The sequence below is a fragment of the Molothrus ater genome, chromosome 10 (assembly GCF_012460135.2).
Source record: "Molothrus ater isolate BHLD 08-10-18 breed brown headed cowbird chromosome 10, BPBGC_Mater_1.1, whole genome shotgun sequence".
NCBI lineage: Eukaryota > Metazoa > Chordata > Aves > Passeriformes > Icteridae > Molothrus > Molothrus ater.
In genome coordinates this window covers 17,092,089-17,113,567 of record NC_050487.2, presented here as the reverse complement: position 1 = coordinate 17,113,567, position 21,479 = coordinate 17,092,089, and the positions used below count along the sequence as shown (strand labels likewise).

General features: G+C 58.1%; 3 protein-coding genes across 6 annotated transcripts; 1 reads left to right on the top strand and 2 right to left on the bottom strand.

Annotated features, from left to right (window-relative positions):
* Nucleotides 1-1,171: 1,171 nt before the first annotated feature.
* LOC118690322 (uncharacterized) lies at nucleotides 1,172-4,081 on the top strand. Of its 4 annotated transcripts, none has more exons than XM_036389151.1 (2): nucleotides 1,172-1,284; nucleotides 2,246-4,081. In XM_036389151.1, exon 2 carries the CDS (start codon nucleotides 2,270-2,272, stop codon nucleotides 3,368-3,370), a length of 1,101 nt encoding a protein of 366 aa, XP_036245044.1. In that variant the 5' UTR covers nucleotides 1,172-1,284; nucleotides 2,246-2,269; the 3' UTR covers nucleotides 3,371-4,081. The 4 variants fall into 4 exon arrangements, with proteins under 4 accessions (XP_036245044.1, XP_036245043.1, XP_036245042.1 ...); XM_036389150.1 differs by having other exon boundaries at nucleotides 1,172-1,300; XM_036389149.1 differs by lacking the exon at nucleotides 1,172-1,284 and adding an exon at nucleotides 1,309-1,419.
* A 159-nt stretch (nucleotides 4,082-4,240) lies between these two features.
* On the bottom strand, nucleotides 4,241-8,336 carry LOC118690324 (PHD finger protein 13-like). Its single transcript, XM_036389152.2, has 5 exons — nucleotides 8,223-8,336; nucleotides 6,588-6,680; nucleotides 5,666-6,278; nucleotides 5,314-5,352; nucleotides 4,241-5,200 (listed from the first exon to the last, which is right to left on the bottom strand). Exons 1-5 carry the CDS (start codon nucleotides 8,322-8,324, stop codon nucleotides 4,974-4,976), a joined length of 1,074 nt encoding a protein of 357 aa, XP_036245045.1. The 5' UTR covers nucleotides 8,325-8,336; the 3' UTR covers nucleotides 4,241-4,973.
* A 2,285-nt stretch (nucleotides 8,337-10,621) lies between these two features.
* On the bottom strand, nucleotides 10,622-21,299 carry ABCF3 (ATP binding cassette subfamily F member 3). The gene is made up of 21 exons (XM_036389097.2): nucleotides 21,217-21,299; nucleotides 20,882-21,029; nucleotides 20,720-20,799; nucleotides 20,331-20,386; nucleotides 18,535-18,632; nucleotides 18,297-18,419; nucleotides 17,759-18,025; nucleotides 17,475-17,555; nucleotides 16,865-16,924; nucleotides 16,477-16,533; nucleotides 16,255-16,277; nucleotides 15,632-15,687; nucleotides 15,297-15,497; nucleotides 15,085-15,161; nucleotides 14,806-14,850; nucleotides 14,344-14,476; nucleotides 13,673-13,761; nucleotides 13,454-13,545; nucleotides 12,783-12,915; nucleotides 12,340-12,427; nucleotides 10,622-11,532 (listed from the first exon to the last, which is right to left on the bottom strand). The coding sequence occupies exons 1-21, from the start codon at nucleotides 21,287-21,289 to the stop codon at nucleotides 11,374-11,376; spliced, it is 2,139 nt and encodes a 712-aa protein (XP_036244990.1). The 5' UTR covers nucleotides 21,290-21,299; the 3' UTR covers nucleotides 10,622-11,373.
* Nucleotides 21,300-21,479: the final 180 nt, after the last annotated feature.

Genomic DNA, 21,479 nt, shown 5'->3' with positions numbered 1-21,479 from the left:
CCGGTGTGACAGCAGGTGAGTGACAATGGCCTGAGCAACACTGGGGACACAGCTGGGTCTGTCTCCCCAGCGTGTGGGCAGCTTCAGCAGGAGACTCAGAAGGGCTCCATCCCAATCTGCTCCCAGCAGCATCAGGCATTTGTGTCCCTGCTCGGCACTGTCGCAGCTTCCCGACAGCAGCTCATCACAGACACAATCAGACCTGGAGAGTTTGGCATTGCTCTTCAGCAGAGTGCTGAGCTAATATATGTCAAACTCTGCAAACAGAGACCCAGCTCAGCCCAATGGCTCCATTCAGCTCCTTCACACCCCAGCAACACCTCACCAGCAGCTGCAGCACAACCCAAGGGTTTTACCCAATCAGGATCTGGTTGTTTATCCTCAAATCACCTCTCCCTGGAGCCGAATTATCAGCCATTGATAGGGCTTGATGGAGGGGGCACAGACCACAGAGATTTTACAGATGCTCTCAGGTCCTGAGTAGCTGACAAACCCCGTGAATTTAGTGTGAGTTGAGTTATTTTGGGAAATAACCCAAAACCCAGGCTGGCAGGAGCTGTGCTCAATGCAGCTGCAACTCGTCAGGCCTTGCTGAAGATGGCACAGGCTTGCCTGCAGGGAGAGGGGCAGGGGCATCCTGTTTAGCTGCTCCATAATAAACAAGAACTAAACCAAATCCTGGGGATGAGCAGCCATGGAGGAGGAAGGTGCCAGTGGTGTTTCTGGTCAAAATCAGGCACACTTTGGCTTAACCTAGGTAATACTGGTTTGCCCTGCTGTGGGGAGTTACAGAGGGCCTGGAGGGAGGAAATGAAAGGACACATCAGCAGAGCTAGAGATGGCTGCTGGAGACATCTGGGATCCTTGGGGAGAGGGGCTGGGAATGCTGTCAGCACTTCAGCCTGCCTAAGCGAAATCTTCCCAGCATGCTGGCAGAGGTAGATGGGGGGACTGGAAGCCCCTGTGGGGCTGGCTCTGACACAGACCCAGGCCAAACCGGCGGCTGCTGGATTTGCTTTCGGCAGCCGAAAACAACAGGGGCTCCCAGCCGTGGGGCGGGCCCAGGGGGATCGAGCTCTCGGCAGCCTCCCCGCCGGGGCTCGCTCGGCGGCGCCAGCCTCTCCAGAGAAACCGAAACTGCCGGGATTTGAGGAACCCGAAACTCGCGTGCCGTGACGCCTCTCTCTGCTTCCCGCACGGGGCCGAGCCCTCGACGAGCTTCGGGGTGGGGCTGTGCCGTCCCTGCGCCCGGCCCTGCTCACAGCAGCACAGCGGGCGCTCCAGGTGGGGATCGCTCCAGGTGGGGATCGCTCCAGGTGGGGATCGCCGCTCCGGCTCCTGCCCTTCTCCCGAACGTCTGCTCGCGGTGGGACGTGGAGGATCAGACCAGCTTGGGCCACCGGGGCGGGGTCGCGTCAGGTCAGCCTGTCCCTTCACAGTGGAGCTCGGGAGGCTCAGCCCTCTGCCCACGGGCGGGGATGGGCTACGCGAGGGCCGGGCTCGGACCCGTACCCACGGACGAGGCTGCGGAGTTTGTCCCCAGCCCAGCATAAAATGTCCGGGGGTGCCGGGGAGCGTGATGCGGAGGAAGGCAGGGGGATGTCGGGCCGGAACGGAGCGGGCATGCCCGGACACATCCAGCGGCGCCAATGCCCGAGCGGCTGCTTCCCTCTAGCGGGGACCGGGGGCTTGACCGACGGCTGCTCCCGGCCCGGCCCGGCCCGGCCCGGCCCCGCACCGCCCTCCCTCCCGCAGCCTCGGGCCGCCGCCCCTGCGGCACGTGGGGAAGGCGGGACGCGCTTCCGGAGCGGCGGCGGCGGCGGAGCGGTGAGAGCGGCGGCAGCGGGCGGGGAGCTCCGCACCGCGGTCCCGGAGCGCGCCCGGACTCCCCGGGGTGGTGCTGGGGGTTCCCGGCACCCCGCTGGCCGAGCGGATGGGCCCGCGGGGAACGCGCCTGGTCCCCGGGCAGAAGCGGCTCCTGCGGCACCGCTCCCGGCGGGGATGGCTCCGCTGTGCCCCCGCCCTATCCTCGGGGCGGCCCGGGCTGGGATGCGGGAAGGAGGGTGAGAACAAGCACCCCAGCTGGGCCTGCTGCCATTCCACCGAGACACGTGAGCCGAGGGAAGGTGTGGGAGTAGCAGTTCTGGCAGGGACACGGTGTGCCCTGGAGCAGGCGCAGGGAGGGCTAAGGAAAGGGAAATAAGTGTTGTGAAGATCTGCATTAAACTTTATTTCATGTCCACAGTACAAGATCCTCTGACTTGTAGCAATGGGGAGACCCAGGAAGGAGTCTGCCGGCACATCATCCCCCCGACCGGCCACAACCGCCTCCAAAACTGCTCCCGCTGCACCCCCACCTTCCACTTCAGCCACCCGGGCCAAGGCCACAGCTGCAGGGAGCCAGTCCCGAAGCACTTCGGCTGCCAAGGCTGCCACCCCCACGCAGGGCCGGGGGACAAAGGCAGACTCTGCTCAGCCAAGATCCACAGCATCCCGCGGAGCCCGAGGCGATGCTGGGGACAAGAGCAGAGCACCCAGCAGGAGTTCTACAGCCCAGAAGGCACCTGATGCCAAGGGAGCCACTGGTCCTGCCAGAACTGAGCTGTACCCACAGAAGAAGGCCTGTGACCAGTTCCTGCCCCCTGTAAGGAGCCAAGACATCCCAAGGGTGGAGAAGGAGACCCGGGGCCAGCGGGAGAACCCCAAGTGGTACGAGTGGCGGGAGAACCGCATCACCGCCTCCGTGGCCCCCAAAATTGCCAACAGCAGGTTTGCCAACAGCAAGACAGACGAGGTACCCAAGTCATACCTAAAAGAGGTGGTGGGCTCTGGCTCCAAGGTGCAGACCCCAGCCATGTCCTGGGGGATCCGCAATGAGAAGGTGGCTGTGGAGGCCTACAAGCAGAAGTTACAGAAGGGGGGCAAGCCAGTGCAAGTGGAGGACTGTGGCCTCTTCATCCACCCTGAGAAGAGTTGGCTTGCTGCCAGCCCGGATGGGATCATCAAGGATCCAGCCACAGGGAAGGACCTGGGGCTCCTGGAGGTGAAGTGTCCCTACAAGCATAGGAACAGGACGGTGCGTGAGGCCTGCAAGGACAAGGACTTCTGCCTGGAGGTGGATGGGGATTCCTATGTCCTGAAGAAGAATCATCCCTACTTCACCCAGGTCCAGTGCCAGCTGGGAACCACTGGCTTGCAGAGGGCTGACTTTGTGGTGCACACCAACAAGGAGACAGCTGTGGTCCCCGTGGAGTTTGACAGGGAGTTCTGGGGGAAGACAGTGCCCAAGCTGGAGAAGTTTTACACGGAGGCAGTGATTCCCCACCTGGAGCAGAAGGCAGGCAGCTCTGTGTGGGCCAAGGAGGAATAAACCACTGCCTGCCTACCTCGACTGGATACTTGTTTGGTTGCCTAACTCCAGCTTTGTTCCCTAGCATAGAAGTTATACCCAGGTTAGTTGCTGTTCCTGAACCGTTTATAGCCTTGGAACGGAAAAGTTGTACCAGCAGGACCCTGCTTGGTAAGGGTCCCCACAAACAGTGCCTTCTTGCTGCCCAAGGTCAGCACTCAGACCCCAGAGCCTTCTTGTCCTGTCACCCTCCCTGCATCTCCCACCTGTCCCAACAGCATGCCTGATGGAAGCTGACACATGTCTGGATCTGCAAATGAAACCAATGACATCTCTGTGTTGGAATTAGAGGCTTATTTTGTGGAGAAAACTGGAACCTTTCACACCTCAGTTGCTGTCAGGACTAATTTCTAACTGCACTCCAGAGTGGAGACAGAGACAAGGAAGGTTTGTCAGAGCCCAAGAGCAAAACTCTCCTTTTGAGCCAGTGATGTGCCTTAAGCATCAAAGGCACAAGGACACCCTTCCTCCCTGAGCCATTTGACCTGCTGCGTCTGTGGAATAACCCATGACATTCCCCATGAGATGGCAGCAGGCTCTGGAACATGATTCCTACTGAAGAGGTCGTCCCCCAGGCCATGCAACTCCTGAGAACCTACCCATGGAGCATCCCTGTAAACTGCAGTAGTGTGGGAGGTGGTCATTCCCAGATTAAACATAGATGCACTGGTCTGCTCGTTTCCTGTTGTTTGTGCAGCTTGGGATTTACCTGGGGGAGTAGCAGGGCTGAGAGGTGTCCCTACACTGGGTCCCCTCCCAGCCGCAGCAGAAGGGAAGCAGGGGAGCACTTGGGTCCCCAAGGAACATGAGAATCAAGGTCACTGACCTATGTCAAAGCCACCACTGTTATGGCAAAAGTATTTATTATATACATAAGACTCCAGTCACACTCCACAGGGCAAGGACCAGAATTTGCTATAATACAAAGTAACTATAATACAAAGTAACTATAATACAAAGTAACTATAATACAAATTAACTATAAAAACATAAAGCACTTTTGGGGCCCAGGCTTTCCACAGGAGGAGAGAGGCACAGGGACGAGCCTGGGGGCTGCTGTGTGACAGGGGGCTGCCCCACACCCTGCCCCCAGCTGTGGTCCCACAGTAACCAGATGTGCAAGTAGGAAAGAACCCAGTTAAGAATTATAGTCATGGGGACTGGCAGGTAGGGGCTGAGCTGAGTGTCACCAGGACAGGAGCGGGGCCTGCATCCCCCAGGGAAAGTGCAGAAGGCACATGGGCAGGGCTCTTTGGAGGGGCTGTGAGGAGGAGGTGGGATCCAACAGTTAGTGCATGTGGGGCCCCAGGAGATCACAAACACTAACACACCACCCACAGGGATGAGCATCTGGACCACCCTCCCATCCCCTGCACACTTCTGGGATAACCGAGCTCTGTGGCCGATCCGATCCTCGGGGAGAACACGCAGGGCAGCTTTCAGGGGCCAGAGGTGTGAGGGGGACAGTCCGGCCCTGTGTCCCAGCCCCTCCCCTGCCAGTGCATTGATTGTCTAAGTCTTCAGGTTAAAAGGGGACCCCCGGCCTCCCTGCTCTGCAGGAGCATCAGTCAACGAGGCGCTTGCGGGGCACTGTCCGGGCTCGGTTGGAGCGGCGAATCTCCTGCTTGGCATCGCGGCACCGCTGGCAGATGAAAATGTCAGGCACGTTGGATTTGCGGATCTTGGCACAGGAGAGGTGGATCCAGGTAGCGCATTCGTTACATTCGATCATGGGCCTCCCTGCGAAGGGCTTCATGCAGAAGCAAGTGATCAGATCCCAGGCATCATCATCTGCTCGGGGAGAGAGAGAGACATGGCTCAGATACCGCCTTACCAGCTGCAGGTCTGGCTGTGGCCACACCAGCCAGTTCTACTGCTGTTAAATGGGACAGCCCCCCACTCACCTTCTGCTTTGGTGTTAGGAACTTCTGCGAATTCAACTGCTAAAGTTGCAAAAGAGGGAAAAAGAAAAAAAACCCAAAATCAGATGAGTAAGGCAGCCCTACACCACACTTCAGACCTGTTTCAGGTCTGCATAGCTTGCTCTGCAGAACAGAGCTACCAAAGGCCTGGTCAGCTTCCTGCCCTCTGCTCCTCAGTCCCCCAGGTCCCAAAAGTATTCCTCTTACTGGGAAAAACTTGGGCTACAGACAGGCCCTCCCTGTGGCCAGCAAGGGTGGCTCCAGCTGAGGGAGGGACAATGTTTGGCACTGGCTGCAGCACAACAGGACCCTCTGCAGTCCCCCAGGCACTTACCACTGAACTGGGAGGTCTCTCTGCTTGTATCTTCCCCTGTGCTTTGGTCCAAGGTATTACAGGGACTAGGGCTTTTCCTCTCTCCAGAAAAGGAGTCATGCTCCTTAAGCTGAGGATCATCTGCTGGCTTCTCAGTTCCCTGTGCTCCGTACATCGAGTCCTTCTCCTCCATCACTGGCTCCTCCAGGAGGGAGTTGGGCTGGGGGTCCCCAGGTGGGTTGAGGGAAGGCTCCAATAGCTCCTCTTTCACAGGAGACAGCTGTCCTGCCAGTGCAGCCAGCTGCTTCACCCCATCCTGCTCTTCCCCAAAGTCCTTCCAAGCACTCAGCGGCACCCTCTTCTTCACCTCCTGCTCCAAAATGCGTTTCTTTGCTGGTGGCTTCTTCCGTTTGATTTGCTGGGGCCGGACGTTGTAGAAGGCGGTGGAAAAGGCAGGGCTGCTCATTAGCAGGCCACTGCCCACAGCGCCCCTGGCCACAGCATTCCTGCTCTTCCTACTGTCCATGGGGATGTGGCCATCAGAGGAGTGAGATGAGGTTGAGCTGTCGCTGTCCTGAGTGCTCCCCGTGCTGTTCTGGGGGCTCATGCTGCCTCCGTGGGTCCAGGGCACATACTAGTGGCAAGAGGGGAAGATGAAGGATTAGCAAGGAGACCAGAGCACAGATATTTGGGGTAAGGAGAGAACGACTCTCCAGCAGCATCTACCCAAACTCCAAGGCCAGACTGGTTGGGCCCTGAGCAACCTGATCTAGTGGGCAGCACCCCTGCCCATGGTAGGGGAGTTGAAACTAGATGATCTCTAAGGTCCCTTCCAACCCAAACCAATCCATGATTCTCAAAGATTAGAAGCTGAGTCTGCACACGGCAGGGAGAGCAGAAGAACCAGTGTCTTTGTAGAGGAACACTGTGCAAGCCCACTTACCTCTTCAGGGTAGGGGATGTAGCCTGCATAGGCCAGAACGAAGGTGCAGAACTGGTTGAAATCCTCCACAGTTCTTCGCCGTTTCTGAAGTGGCTGCAACGAACACCACGAGTGGATTAAATTCCCGGGACATCCCAACCAAGCCGATATCACAGCCGGCTCTGGCGGCAGCCCTGGACCACCGGGCAGTTTTACAAGCACAGAATATCGAGGTCACCCAAACACCCATCCTTCCCGTAACTCTTCCTCATCTGCCGAGGAAAATGCAGCCCTTCCCTTTAAACCCAGATCCCGGGCGGGGTGGCGGCGGGGCTGGGCGGGGGGGGAGGGAGGGCCGGACACACGCGACGACACCGTGACGACATGCCGGGACACCCGGAGCCGGGCGGCCGCTGGCGGAGCCTGAATCAGCGGCTCGGGGGCCCGGTGCCGGGATGTCCACCCACGGGCGGTGACTCCGGGACGGGGGACGCTCCCGGGGCAGCGCCCGGCGCGCTCGGGGCTCGGTCCCGCGGGGGGAGCGGTGGGAGGGCCGGGCGCCGCCGGCAGCACCAGCGCCCCACCGGGGCAGCCCCGCACCCCGCGGCCGATCAAGGGGGAGCCGGGGCCAGGCCGCGGCGCTCCCCCCGCGGCGGCGGCCGGGGATGGGAGGGGGTGTCGATGGCGGCCCCCCCCGCACCGCCCGTCCCCGCGCCGGGCACCTGATGGCTCCCAAGATGGCGCCGCGCTGCCGGTCCTGCCCCGGCCGACCGGCCGGGGGGGACCCCGCCCCCCAAACCGACACCCCCGCGCCCGCGGCAACCGCGCCGGCACGGGACCCCCCGCTCCCCCCGGACCGGCGCGGAGCACCCCCGCTCCCCTGCACACACACGGGCACCCCGGCACCCCGCAGCCCCAGCCCACCGGAGCACTCCGGGCCCCCTCATGGGGACCCCGAGTGCCGCCACCGCCCCCCCCGGGGCGGCATCCCCCGCCCGTGCTCACAGCCGCCCCCCGAGGGCTCCTCTCCCACGCACAGCCCCCGCGGGCACACACGGAGCCGCCCCCCCCGCGCACACACAGACACTCAGACACACACAGAGCCCCCCCAGCCCTCCACAGCAAGCTCCCCCCTCCAGCACCGCCACCCCCCCGCACACAGCGCTCCCCCACGAGGCCCTCCGCAACACACGACCCCCTCCCCAGCACACACAGACACACACGGAGGGACCCACAGCCCCCCCGCGCCACACGGCCACACCGAGGGGACCCCCCCGTACGGCCACACCGAGGGACCCCCCCGTACACACACACAGCACACAGAGGGCACCCCTGTCCCTACACACACACACAGAGTGAACCCCCCCGTACACACACACAGCCACGGAGAGCGGACCCGCCCGGACACACAGACACACAGGGGACACCCTCCCCCTTTCACACACACACTGAGGGGACCCCCCCAGCACACGCACACACAGAAGGGACTCCCCCCCCGCGCACACACGTAGGGGGGACCCCCCCGCACACACACAGCCACACGAGCCCACCCCCCTCCCGCACACACAGACGATCCCCCCCCGCTCCGGAGGGCACCCCCGATGCCCAGCTCGCAGCCGCCCCCCACCACCATCCGCTCCCCGCCGCCCCGCTCACCTCCTCGGGCGCCGGGGACGCGGGGCTGGGCACGGGGCTGCTCCCCGCCGAGCACGGCCCGCCGCGGGGGCAGGGCTCCGCCGGCTGCCCGCCGGCGCTCATGCCGGTGCCGGTGCCGGTGCCGGTAGCAGTCCCGGTGCCGGTAGCAGTCCCGGTGCGGTGCGGTGCGGTGCCCGCCGCCGGTGGGAACGAGGCTCGAGCGCCGCCCCGGCCGCAGGGGCGGGACCACCTGGTGGCGGGGAAGGCGGGGGCGGGGCCTCGTCCCGGCCGTCCCGGTGCGGGGGGGTGCCGGTGAGTGTCCGCCCCTCCCGGTACCGAGTACGGGAGCGCAGCCGGGCTGGACTCGCCCGGACCCGCCGCCAACGGCAACGCCGCGGCACCGCCCAGCGCCCGCGCGGGGTCGCGGCTCAGGGAATGTTGGGGCTCGGGGGGAACTCCGCGTTCGAACGGTCCCCGCGCGCCCGGGCCGGGCCGGCACCCACCCCACCCCACCGGGCTGCTCCGTCCGACACGGCCTGGAACAGCTCCAGGGCTGGGGCAGCCACTGCTGCTCCGGCCAACCTGTGCCACTGCCTCCACACGCTCCCAGGGAGGAAATTCATCCCAATATCCAAAGTGTCCCCTCTTTCACTTTAAAGGCATCCCCCCTCCTTTCATCCCTATCTGCCTGTGTAAAAAGTCACTCCCTCTTTGCAAAATATGTCAACAGCAAAAGCCACCCCAGAATTCATATTTTCTCGTTGCTAGATGAGGATGGGCACCCCCCAAGTAGGTACATAGACAAGGCAAAGATGCTTAATGCCTTCTTCACTTCAACTTTCAACACCAGTGATGGGCTCTAGGGGTCCCTGAGCTGGAGGACCATGGCTGTGAGAATGATAAACTCCCAGTCGATCCCAAACTTGTGCAGGATCTGTGTTCCAGCTGAATCCCTTTATAGGAATTCATCCAAGAGTACTCAAAAGAGCTGGTAGATGTCATCATGAGACCCTTCTCAATGATTTTTGAACTGCCATTGGAATCTGGAGAGATCCCACTCAACTGGAAACTGGCAAACATTTTCCCTGAAAGGGCTAGAGGGATGATCCTGGGCAATATAGGCCTATCAGTCACATTTCAGTGCCTAGTAAAATTATGGAGATTATTCTGAGTTATGGGAAAATACCTGAAGGACAACGCAGGCATCAGCCACAGCCAGCACAAGTTCATGAGGGGAAAGTTCTGCTTGAGAAACTTAACTTACTTTAAGGACAAGGTGACTCAAGTAGTTGATTTAGGGAAGCCTTGATACAAAATGTGGAGTTCAGTTAAGTTTTCAATACGGTCTCCCAGGATTCTTCTGGACAGAATGTCCAGCACACAGCTGGATAAATATGTCATTGGGTGGGTGAGCAGTAGGCTCATGGATCAGGTTATAGTGAATGGGGTGGCATCAGACTGGTGACCAGTCACTTGTGGGGTTCTGCAGAGCTCAATTTTAAGGCCAGTGCTCTTCAAATCTTCCTAAACAACTTGGATGCAGGACTTGAAGATACACTGAGTTTGCCAACGTACCTCAAGCAACCCCCCTCGTTCCCACCGGCAGCCTGTAGTAGATGCCAAACACAGGATGTCTTTTGCTGGTCCTGTTCTTGATTTCTTACCCACAGGCTCTCAGCCTGTTCATGGCTGTTACTCAGAGGCAGCTCTTCACTACCTGTCCCTTCCTTAGGAGAGTCCAACACCCCTGCCCCTCCTTCCCATCCTCTCTTCTGAAATCTTGTAGCCCCCATTGCAGTATTCCAGTTGTGTGGCACATCTGTTTCTTTGATTGCAATTATGTCATAGATTTTTAATAGCACCATGGTTTCCAACTCATTTTGCTTGTTACCCATGCTGCATGCTTTGGTGTGGAGACACTTCAGCTGGGGGCCTTTTGCCATTTGGGAGAAGCCGTGTCTAATAATTCCTTTGAGACAATTTATGGGTATTACCCTGTTGCTTCCTAAGGTATTGATGTTTCCTGATTCCTCTCTGACACCCAGAAACAGATCCCCATTCCCTGCTCAATGTAATTTAAAGCTCTGCCCTCTTCCTCCTGCCCACCCTGGGCCCATTTCCCCCCCAAACCACCACTGGATCCGGTACCCTCCAGAGCTGACACCCAAGCCAGCCTCACACCAGCTGCATGCGCTGAAAGGTGGCCGGTGGCCTCCCACTGCCCAGTGGGACACTGGCATGCTCCATCCAGGAGGTCACAGCCTCACCTGCACCACAGAGCTGCCATTTAACTCAGAGAGAATAATCTGGAAAGCATCTCCCCCTTATCAGCCCTGTGCTTGAGGCAACAGCAGGACAATCCCCCTCTCCCCTCCAAAATCAAGTCCCACAGCCCCCCAAGGAAAGGAGAGCATTGTACCCACTGTGTCCTGGGTTTATTTACACCACAACCTCTGTGTGGGTGGGCAGGGAGGGATGCTGGGCAGCCCACCCCAGGGCAGTCCACCCCCGAGCCGGCTCAAAGGCAAGGCAGGCAGCGAGGCAGTACCGGCAGCAGCACAGGGAAAGGAGCAGGGAGCACGCCCGGGAGAACTGGGCTCTGGCTCCCTTGGCACTACAGACGTAAGCAAGCCCCGGCATCGGGGAGCTGGGGAAGAGGCAGGGGTCACTTTTAGCAGCAAATGCCTCGTTTCCCTCCAAGGCAGCAGGGAGGACAGTAGCATGTGATGGAGCCGGACTAGTGCTCAGGCAGTTAAACAAAAAAACAAAGAAAGAAAAAGGCAGAGGGTGAAGCGAAGAAACACGGAGAACAGCTCTTCTGCCCTGCAGAGCACGGAGTTAAACTGAGGGTCAGGATGCTCTGCCTTCCCTCCTCTCGGCACAGCAGCAGCTCCAGGCACAGCCTTCCCAGTGTGCCCAGTGCCAGGCACAGCCCTGGCCAGTGCCAGAGCCCTGGCGTGCCCCTGGCCACGCACACCAGGCTCGTGCTCCCGCGCTGTCCTTCCAGCCGGCCCCGGGAGGGGAGAGCAGGCCAGGTGGCAGTTTGATGGCATGGCTGACGGTCCATGTGGGCAGCAGCGTCCTTGGCACTCTGCCAGGCACAGTTGGGATGGAAGCCGAGGTGGCTGAGCTTTGCCCTCCAGCCCCTGGCACAGTCCGGCTCCCACCTGCCTTATAGGAAACCCTCCTTGCGGAACTGCTCCTTCAGGATGTCTCTGTACTGGTCAAAGCCGCCCTCGATGCGTGTGACGGTGCCGTTCTCACACACCCACAGCTCCTGACACACCAGGCGGATGAAGCGTTCGTCATGGGACACCAGGATTATGCCACCCTGTCAATACACAATTGGGAAATTGGGGAACTTAGCGGAGCATAACCCAGGGCCCAGGACTGGTGGCATGGAGATCTTGTGCCTCTGTCTAGCCTGTGCCCAGCACTTCAGGTTTCCATCAGCTCCAGGGGAAACTTGACAGTATTTTACTGGCAGGGAGCTCATCCCAGCTTTTCCTCCCTTCAGGGGGACAGACAGATCATCTATGGAGAAGCCATGTGCAGCAGTAACATATTTAATCTCCTCTCTCAGAAGGCAAGTGCAAGGTTTGTTACTGGCTCTCCAGGTCTCCAACAACTTCAAGGATAGAGAATCCACACAAAGTCAGTAAGAGTGAAAAGGTGTCTGGGTAGGGCCCTGAGCAGCCTCAGCTAAGCTTTTCTGTCATTGGAAAACTGTCCCAACCTGAGCAACAACCAGTGTGATCCAGGTTGATCACAGTGGTATCTGGAGGCTGTCTTTGGAGATCAGGCATAAAACGTGCCTAAGGAAGATCTGAGTGGCCTCAAGGCAAAGCTAGGAGCTGCACACGGCATGTGAGAAGCCAGAGTGTAGGTGAGGATGGGACAAGGTGCTCTCTGGGCTGCTACTGCCCTTCTCAGCCACTCCTAGCCAAAGCCATCATGAAAACAAGCCACCAGGATGGATGGCTAAGGCAGAAATGTGACTAATTTCCCAAATTCTGCCCTAGACTTGAAGTCACTGCTGGTATTTCACCATCTGCCTCTGGCTGAGATACCAAGTAACTTGAGCTGGAGGCTGCAGGAGGTGTTAGAAAAACACAGGATGTTGCTGGGAGAACCTTACCCGGAACTTATTCAGTGCCTTTGCCAGTGCCTCAATGGTCTCCATGTCCAGGTGATTTGTTGGCTCATCCAGGATGTAGAAGTTTGGACTGGAAGAGAAGACAGCTCTGAGGATGCAGTGAAACAGGCTCAGGCTGGGTCTGCACCCTGACTGCTGCTTTAGCTGCTTAGAGCCACAGCCATTGGCATGTGCCTGGCCCCAGGACTGGCAATGCCCAGTCCCAGGGACACCTCTTATCCCTGTGAGCCCAAAGCAGTGGGAGAAAACCACCTGCCTCCTTCCACACAGTCCCCCCAGGGTGACACCTCCCTCTCCATAAAAACCCCCAAGGACAAGGCTTCTGTGGGGTAGCAGAAAGTCCTTGGATGCTTGCTTTCCTCCTGGTGAAACAAGGTGCAGAGATGAAGCCATGCAAAAATGAACAGCATTTGGGAGAACATTACCAGGGCATAGTCATCTGGGCAAAGGCCACCCGACTCTTCTGGCCCCCGGACAGGCTGGCCACGGGACGCACGGCCAGCTCCCCGGAGATGCCGTAGCTCCCCAGCTGATGCCGGTACTCCTCCTCAGTCTTCCCTGCAGGATCAGGTCACAACACAGCTATGGCACATCTGGTGACACAGGGTCACAGCTGGACAGCCTCTGCCAGGCCAGCAAATGGGAGATCAGCGGCACTTCCAGGCAATTCCCTCCCATGCAGGGGTTTGTAGGGAAAACCTGACTAACACAATCAGGACAGGGGCTGCAGGGCTGGTGACTGACACCGAGTGATGCTACTCCCAAGTCCCTGTCACTGTGTCAAGTAATGGAGAAAGGAACCAGAAAGGAACCAGAGGTTTTGGCAACTGGGAAAGGGGCATCCAGTGCTCATCCTATGAGCAGGAAAGCAGCTCATCTGCCCCCAAAACTTGGCACCAGCCTGAGATCTGCAGACTACCAGCTACCTCTGCTTCTCATGGCTGATGACCTGAACTTGGCTGGACAAGGGGAGTTATCCCAGTGTTGGCAGTGACCCTTAAGCACTAATGGGACAGAGCCCTCTGCCCAGGAGCATGGACAAAGCAATGCTCCTCCGTGCACAGTACAGGGTCCTCTGGGATCAACAAAAACTCACCTGGGAACTTTCTTGCCAGTAACTCTACAGCACTGATATTCAAGTCTAGTTGATCCACATGGTGCTGGCTGAAATAACCAATCTTTAGGTTTCTGCAGAATGAGAAGAGTGATTGGGAGCTGGTACCAGCATTCATAGCTGCAGTGCCATAAGGGGGCACATGCGTGGCCCCCAGCTGCACCATTCCTCCACAGTCCTCCAGCCCTTCCAACCAGGTACCTGTGAGCATGTCTGATCCCTCTGACTGGTGCCAGCTCCCCCATCAAGATCTTTAGCATGGTTGACTTGCCAGCTCCGTTTTCCCCAACCTAGAGAAGCAGCAGCAGCATTGGAGAATGTGAAATCCATGAAGGCAGGAGCAGGGGGCAATGATCAGGGAATTTCAGTTCTTGCAATTGATGAGGAGAAGCAGGACAGAGCACAAATGGTGTACCAGGAAGCTGCATTTCTATCATTGACAAGCAGCTCTGGCAGCAGTGCCAGATGTTCCCTCCCCAACTCTCAAGCCTAAGGATCACCCAGTCCCAGCCTCATCTGCAAGCACAGTGTCTGCTGCCCCATTCAACGTAGCAGGGCCCCCACTACAGGCTGCTGTCATCTAACAGGAGTTGTATACGGGTTCAGTCTCTTCCCAGAGGTATCTAGTGAAAGGATGAAATCACAAGTTCTAAACAGTACCAAGAAAAATGTCCCAATGTTCCTCAAAATGAGGATGATCAAATGCTCTGATCGGACCCAGTTGAATGGAAGAAATAGTCCTCCCTGGAAACATCCAAAATTCAACTGGACAAGGACCTGAGCAACCTGACCTATAATCAAAGCTATCCCTGCTTTGGGCAGGGTCCTCCCAAGGTCCCTCACAGCCTCCATTATTCTGCCATCCCACATACCACACAGATGCGGGACTCCAGGTCGGCAGAGACAGAGAGGGAATGAAAGATGTAGTGACTTGGCTCATAATAAAAGTCTACTTCATCCAGCTGCAGGATTGGGGGGGAGAACTTCTCAAAGCCATCGGGGAACCTGAGGAGGCAGGAAGAGGAGAGAGATGGCCAGGAACTTCAGAGACTCCCAACCACCCAGAACAACTTCTGTAACCCCCCAGGTGACAAGGAGGGCTCCCTACCATGCAGGGCCTCAGGGAAGGATGGTCAGGAGAAAGCAACAAAGACCTGCAGCCCTGGCCCCAAGAGGGAACCCAGCTTGAATGAGGAGACTTGTCTGGTCTCCCTGTCAGAGTAAAACTGGCCCACACAAAGGAGTGGCTGTCCCAGCTGGGACAGCACCCTGGAGAAGTTCATGTCAGAAATGGAGCCAGGTGCCCTCCAAACAATGGCTCAGGGGACACTTACCTGATGATCACCTCAGATTCCTTGTCCACAGGTTTCAGCACTGGCCTGAAAGAAGAGGAAACATATAACCAAGGTGCTCTGCACTGTAGGCCTGCTCCCACACCAGAAGCCCAGGTAGAGCCTTTAGCTCTGTGACACCTCATCTTAACTAAAGCCTCTGGACCACACCCAAAAAGTCCAAACCAGAACTGTATCTGCCAGGTTCCCTGGGAACCTCCATTTCTTCCCATGAGCAGTGCCCCTTTCCCACCTCCAGAGAGGAGCAGGACAGGCACTCACAGCTTCTCCAACAGCTTGAGCTTGCTCTGGACCTGGGACGCCCGGTTGGCGTTGTAGCGAAAGCGGTCAATGAAAACCTGCGAGAGAGAAAAGCCTCAAATCCCCTTCAGCACCAGCCACCTTGCTCATTGCCAAACCTACAGCAGTAAGGCAGAGAGAAAGGGACAAGGCTGGGAGAAGAATGGCCCAGCTCCACTGGCTTCTCCCAGTACCTGGATGTGCTCACGGTACTGCTGCTGGGCCTCGTACTCTCGCTGCTGGTTCTTGAGCCTCTCCTCCTTGATCTTGATGAAGTTCTCGAAGTCCCCACGGTACATGTCCAGCCGCTGCGAGTGCAGGTGGATGATGTCCGTGGCCACCGCGTTCAGGAAGTTCCTGTCGTGGGACACCACGAGGATGGTCGACTGCCAGGTCTGGAGGAGACAGCACGAGGGAGGCCTGAGCACCATCAAACCAGAGCTCGGGAGTTGGTCCCATCACTCAGGGAGGTGAGGACACGTCCCTCCCTCACCCTTTCTTTGTATCAAGGTCTTCTCCCCCCCCATACCTGTAGGTAGCTCTCCAGCCATAGAATTGCCCTCACATCCAGCATGTTCGTTGGCTCTGAGGGAAGGGGAAAAGGCCAGGAGGTCAGGAGGGATGGGGATGGCTGGATTATATTTTTTTCCCATAGGAAAAGCTAGTGATCTGCACTGGGGAGGAAAGAGCCTGCTTGGAGACCTTCCCTGCCCGCCTCTGGGGACTCATGTGTAGGGTGTAATGCCACGTGTGCACGGGGGCTGAGCCTCAGGCAGGGATGCTCCTCACAGCAGCATCTCACCCAGACTCCCTACCCAGCCTGGGCATGCTCTGCAGCGAAGGGACTTCCCCCAGCACAGACTGACAGCCAAGGTGCATTCCAGGGACTAGTAAGGGAAAGGGAACAAAACTTGGGGCAGGATGACATGCAGACCACCTGGCTGGAGCAGAGGGCAAGGCTCTGCTGAGCACAGTGAGAGCTGCTGCCCGGGCAGAATTCCCTGTGCCACTGCTGCCAACCATGCTGCCAGGCCAGCCCATCACACAGGGCTATTTTGAGCAGACAGATAAAGGCCATGGCATGTTCTCAACCCCAGGAAGGGCACAGGCAGGCACAGCAGTGTCAGAGGGGGACTCACAGTATCAACTTACCATCCAGCAGAAGGAGATCTGGCCTGAGGAAAACAAGACATGGGTATCAGAAGCAGAAGGGGCACAGGGTCAGTGCAGAGTGTCTCATCACACACACAGAGCTGCAGTGCCTCCAACACCCCCCACCTCAAGAGCTTGGGTTGAGAGGACCCCCAGGCAGCACCCCTGCAGCACAGACAACAAGGAGGCTTAACCCCAGAGCATGAAAGCCTGGACACCAACCTGGCAAACAGGGCTCTGGCTAAGGCCAGTCTCATTCTCCAGCCTCCAGAAAACTCTCTGAGGAGAGAAGATGCAGAGAGGAGTTACTGTTCAACACAGAACCACTGTGTTTGCCTGCCTGCAGAATCCCTGCTCCCCCATGGCTCTTTTGGCTCTGCTGTCACCCAGAGATAACTCGTCCCTGCAAAGATTTCAGGCACAGTACAAGATCTGAGGTCCAGCAGGAAAAGGTGGCAGGAGACCACAGGCACCTCCAGGGCAGGAGACCACATTGGATGGGCAAGAATAAACCCTTGCTCTTCCTTACAGCCACAGTAGTGCCTGGGGCTCAACTGGAACATTTCCCCAGCCTCATTACTGCCTTAGTGCCCAAAGTTTGGGAACTTACTTGGTTGTCTGTTGTTGCATCTTTGCATTAAAGCCCAGCCCAGCAAGAATGACGGACGCCCTGGGGAAAAGGGGAGAGAACTGGAATCCAGCAACAGCATCCAATGTCAGGGCACAGTCCAATGTCTCAGACCCACAACCACCAAGGGAACTCTGCTGCATATTTCAAAGCCATTCTGGTGCAGGAAAATATCCCTGCACACCCGAGAGAAGCACTTGGCTAGGAAATGCAGCCCAGCAGGTACAGTATCCACATGAAGTCCCAGGAGATTTGCAAAGAGTTTTCATCTCTTTGGCCAGGAAGAGAGTCACACCACCACTATCATCCCAAAAATGCTCCCCAGGCACCAGGAACCTAGGGAGGTCAGACAGCAGCAGCAGCCTGTAGCCTATAAAGCCATTGGGGGCAAAAAAATTCCCTCCAGCTTCAGCAGAAAGCCCAACTATTCCTAAACCAGCAGAGCTGTGACAGAGAAGAGACAAGAAAAGCAGGGAAAACCCCATCCCCACATGCTGGATTCCCAGGGCCACAGCATGACCCTTCCATACCCCAAACCACTGCTCAGCCCTGGCCATGCCAACACACAGCAGTGCTCGCAGGGCTGGCTCACCTTGCTGGGGCCTTGTCTGCTTCAATCTCCTCCAGCTTAGCATAGATCTCTGACAGTCTGGCACCTTCTGTCCCTTCTCCCCTAGGGCAGAAAAAGGAGGAGTGTGTGGGACTCACCAAGTCAGGGTTTGAGTGCTGGGGGAGGCTGATCTCCCCAGGCAGGACTAAGGTGGGCAAGATACAGCCCACCCTGCCAGAGCCTGGCTTTGGAAGGGACAGACCTCAGAATGAGACCTTGTGGTGAGGAGGCCACAGAAGGGCTGGAAGTCCAGGGGATCACCTCACCTGCCACAACTGATCTTGGCTGTCAGGTCCCTCTCCTCCCGCAGCAGGCTCTCACGAGTGGTGTCACACTCCAGCACACTCTGCAGCGCTGGTGTGTCATCCCCTGCCACCTCCTGCTCCACGTGCAGGATGCTGATGTGCGAGGGGATGCGCAGGCTCTGGCTGGCGATCATCTTCAGCAGCGTGGTCTTCCCCAGCCCGTTCCTGCCCACCAGCCCGTAGCGCCGCCCGAAGGCCAGGTTCAGGTCTGCTCCCGTCAGCAGGACACTGAAGCAAGGGAACAGGCAGCTCCCTGCTCAGACTGTCCCATGAAGAGGGGATAACTGACAGCCACCTGCCGCTGCTGTATTTCAGGCTGTGCTGCAGTCAAGCAAAAATCACAGGCTCCTCCTGCCCAAAGCCAATAGGGTCAGTGCCCACCTTGCTTCCTGATCTTTGCCACACCCTCTGTAACTTCTCGACTGCTCTCCAATCCAGCCTCAATCCCCCATAGTCCAAAGTCCCAGGCAGGCTCTGTCCCAGTCCCCAGTGCACTCACCGCTCCCCGAAGGACACATCGAAGTTCTCGATGCGCACGTCGTACGACTTGTTCTTGCCTGACGACTCCATGCGAGTCTCCTTCTTGCTGGAAGCTTGGCTGGCAGATGCCTCCTCAAGGACTCTGAGGACAGACAGAACACAGAGAGGGGGCTCAACAGGAAAGCTCTGGTACAGCCAGATCCCAGCCATGCTCAGCAGAGCAGGATGGGGATGTTCAAAGTGCCCTGCACACTCACACAGGGCCAGATGACTTCAGAGAATCCCGCTCCAGCCTCTTGTCCTGCTTGGCTTTCAGCCTGGCTTCTGCCTTCTCCAGTTTCTTGGCATTCACCATCTGGGACACAGAACAGAGTTTGAAGAAGACAGAGCATCTTCAGCAAAACCCCCAAAAGCCCAGCTCGGGGAGGAAAAAAGATCAATCAACCTCTCAAGCCTGGAAGAAAGGGAGGGAGGAAGGACAGGGAAAGTGGGACAGATTCAAGCATATTTTGAGGAGGCTAATCAGGCCAGGAAGCTACCTCAGGAATGAAGTCCTAAATCAACAGCTCATACACAAGTTTTGCCTCTGCGAGACAGAGGTTTTGGCTGACCTTCTTGCAAAGTCAGTTTCTGTAGTTCCAGGGATCTGGATCAGCCAAGTCACTTCAACAGCAGCAACCTGCCATCCCAGTGCCTCTTCTGACATACCCTGCACCCACCCTTGAAGTGCACCATGAGGTGTTTCCCCTCCCAACACGTTAAACGTTAGCCAGTTTGGAACAAACTCTTCTTGAGCAGTGGATCAGAGACAAAAAGCATTTAATTAACCCTGAAGGCAAGAAGGTGCCAAGTGTTTAAACCTGGCTTCTGGTCTTGGCCAGGCTTTCAGCCCACTCCAGCTTACTCCCGCACAGAGTCAAATATTTGTGGCTGACCAAAAACACTCCTAGGTATTTCTAGGCAACTCTGCAGGCACCAGAGCACGTTAGAGACCTGCATGCCAGACTGAAGAGAGTCTTGTTGCTAGAGCTGTGACTCCACACCTACAGACAGAGTCACTCTGTAAACCATACCCAGCTTTCTGAATCTCCTAGTAAGACGTCCTCCAAAGCTTGACAGGCCTCCCCAGACCTGCTCAGAATCATCTCCAATTTTTCTGAAGATCCTTTTTTGAATTGCAAACACGAGAGCTGGAAAGTGAATCCAGCTGTAACAACTGTGGTGCCAAACCCAGCCAGAGCTGCCAGGTTTTGCTTAAGGCTCCCGTTCAGACACGTGGGAATCGTGTTAGGTCTCAGCCTCCAAGGGAAGGGTTCTCATCCTCAACACACTAACCCATGGAAAGGGAGCTCTGGGAGGACCAGCCTGCAATGACACTGCCCACACTGTGCAGCTACTGCCATCCTTGCTTTGTGGACGTACACCTGCACCTCACCCATCCTCAGACTTTGGCACATCCAACACAGACAGCAAGCCAAGGCTGCTCCTGAGCAGCTACACATTCCATCAATACACACATCCTGATTTCCTCAGGTCATGGAGTGGAACTACTTCCAAACTTCTCTGCTCTTGATCTTATTTCCCAAATCACAACAATCTACAGATGGCCCTAGAGCTTAAATGTCCCTGCAGCAGCCCTCTGCTAACTTCCCACCTGTCAGACCCTCCTCTCCTGCCATTACCCCGGGCTTTACCCCTCGCTGAATATTCAAGATGTCATTCAGGGACATCCTATTTTCTCAATCAAATCCTTGCTGTAGGAGCCAAAGGTCCTTGCAAAAGTCAGAGTTCACTAAGAAATTACAGCAAAATAGATCTCGTCAGATTAATAAGCTACTAACTCATCTGGAGTCCCTTCACCAGACCAAGGTCAAGAGTTCCCCAAATTGTAGAGCTTGACAAGAAGGAGCAGTTCCCCCTGCAGCTATACTCCTAGCCAGGCTGCTGCCTGCCTTGGCTGCTCTCCAAGGGCAACCTGGACTGAAGCAGGGCAGGGCACCTGCAGCACCATGTGTCAGCTGTTCTCACAAGGAAGGGCACAGCCCTCACTCACCGAGCTCTGGCCTCTCTTCAGCAGCAGCCCCGGCAGCAGATCCGCGCTGGCGTCGCCTGCAAGGACACGGTGGGGTTGGGCTTGGTGAGCACGTGTGGCAGGGAGGCTTGGCAAAGCCCTGCCTTAATGACCACCCATGCCCAGACACGACTGATCCCTCTGCCGACAGGATGAGGGGACCAAAGGGCATCTCTCCACCTCCACCTTCACCCCAGCTCACCCCTGGGCACTGCTGCCCGGAGCTCAGCAGCAGAACGAGAAACAGACGTGTGGCTGTGGGGGAGAGCCTGAGGCTCCCCTCCCAAGGTCAGGAGAGCACTCCCGGTACCCCGAGCCCTCCCGAGCTCCAGCACCCCGATGGCAGGACGTGAGCCGAGGGCATCACTCACCGTATCCATCCGTGATCTGGGAAAGCTGGATGGGGGCATCCAGCAACACCTGGCTGCAGCGCTGGGCTTGGCCCTCGTCCCTACGGAGAGGAGGAGGAGGAGGAGGGTGGTGAGGTGCGTGAGTGGGGTGAGGAGGTGCGAGGGGACGCGGGGTACCCTTACAGCTGCAGGGTGTTGAAGAGGCGCTGGCAGATCTCCCTGATGGCGCCGTCGTCCTTGGTGTCCTGCGACACCTCCCGCAGCAGTGCGCCCACCGCCTCCTCCAGCTCGTCCACCGACTCGAAGTCCGCCCCGCCGCCGTGCAGGATCCCTGCGGGCACACGGCGCCGGCGCTGCACACCCCGCCGCTGTCGCGACAGGTGGCACCCTCCCGGTCCCCCCACCGCACCCCTCCCCGCCGCCTGTCGCGATTCGGGCGCTGCCGCCACAGGGGGAGGTGTCGCGACATGCGGCGCCGCGGGAGGCCGAGCCGCAGCGGGCAGGCGGGAGCCGCTCACCCGTCACGTAAGCGAAGAGCTCGCCGTCCAAGTCGGGGAACTCGGAGCGAAGGATGTCGGCGCAGGACGCCATGGCGGGGCGGGCCCGCCCCGCGGAGCCGCCGCCGCCGCTCGAAGCCGGAAGGGACGGCGGGCGCTGCCGGGAAGGAGGCGGGCGGCCGCCATGGCGCGGGGGTTGCCGGGAGATGTAGTCCGGGCCCGACGGCGCCTGCGCATTCCGGGGCCAGGATGGTGCTCCCGGCGCCACGTGCAACAGACGGGAG

What these genes read in the sequence shown, in the direction of transcription:
- LOC118690322 (XM_036389151.1), top strand. Translation starts at nt 2,270, where the DNA reads ATGGGGAGACCCAGGAAGGAGTCTGCCGGCACATCATCCCCCCGACCG.
- LOC118690324 (XM_036389152.2), bottom strand. Translation starts at nt 8,324, where the DNA reads ATGAGCGCCGGCGGGCAGCCGGCGGAGCCCTGCCCCCGCGGCGGGCCG. An exon ending in CGTCCCCGGCGCCCGAGGAG is followed by an intron (nt 6,681 to 8,222) that starts GTGAGCGGGGCG and finishes TGTTCGTTGCAG; the next exon opens with CCACTTCAGAAACGGCGAAG. An exon ending in ACATCCCCTACCCTGAAGAG is followed by an intron (nt 6,279 to 6,587) that starts GTAAGTGGGCTT and finishes TCTTGCCACTAG; the next exon opens with TATGTGCCCTGGACCCACGG.
- ABCF3 (XM_036389097.2), bottom strand. Translation starts at nt 21,289, where the DNA reads ATGGCGTCCTGCGCCGACATCCTTCGCTCCGAGTTCCCCGACTTGGAC. An exon ending in TGAAGAGAGGCCAGAGCTCG is followed by an intron (nt 18,633 to 20,330) that starts GTGAGTGAGGGC and finishes TCTGTGTCCCAG; the next exon opens with ATGGTGAATGCCAAGAAACT. An exon ending in GGGATCAGACATGCTCACAG is followed by an intron (nt 13,546 to 13,672) that starts GTACCTGGTTGG and finishes CTCATTCTGCAG; the next exon opens with AAACCTAAAGATTGGTTATT.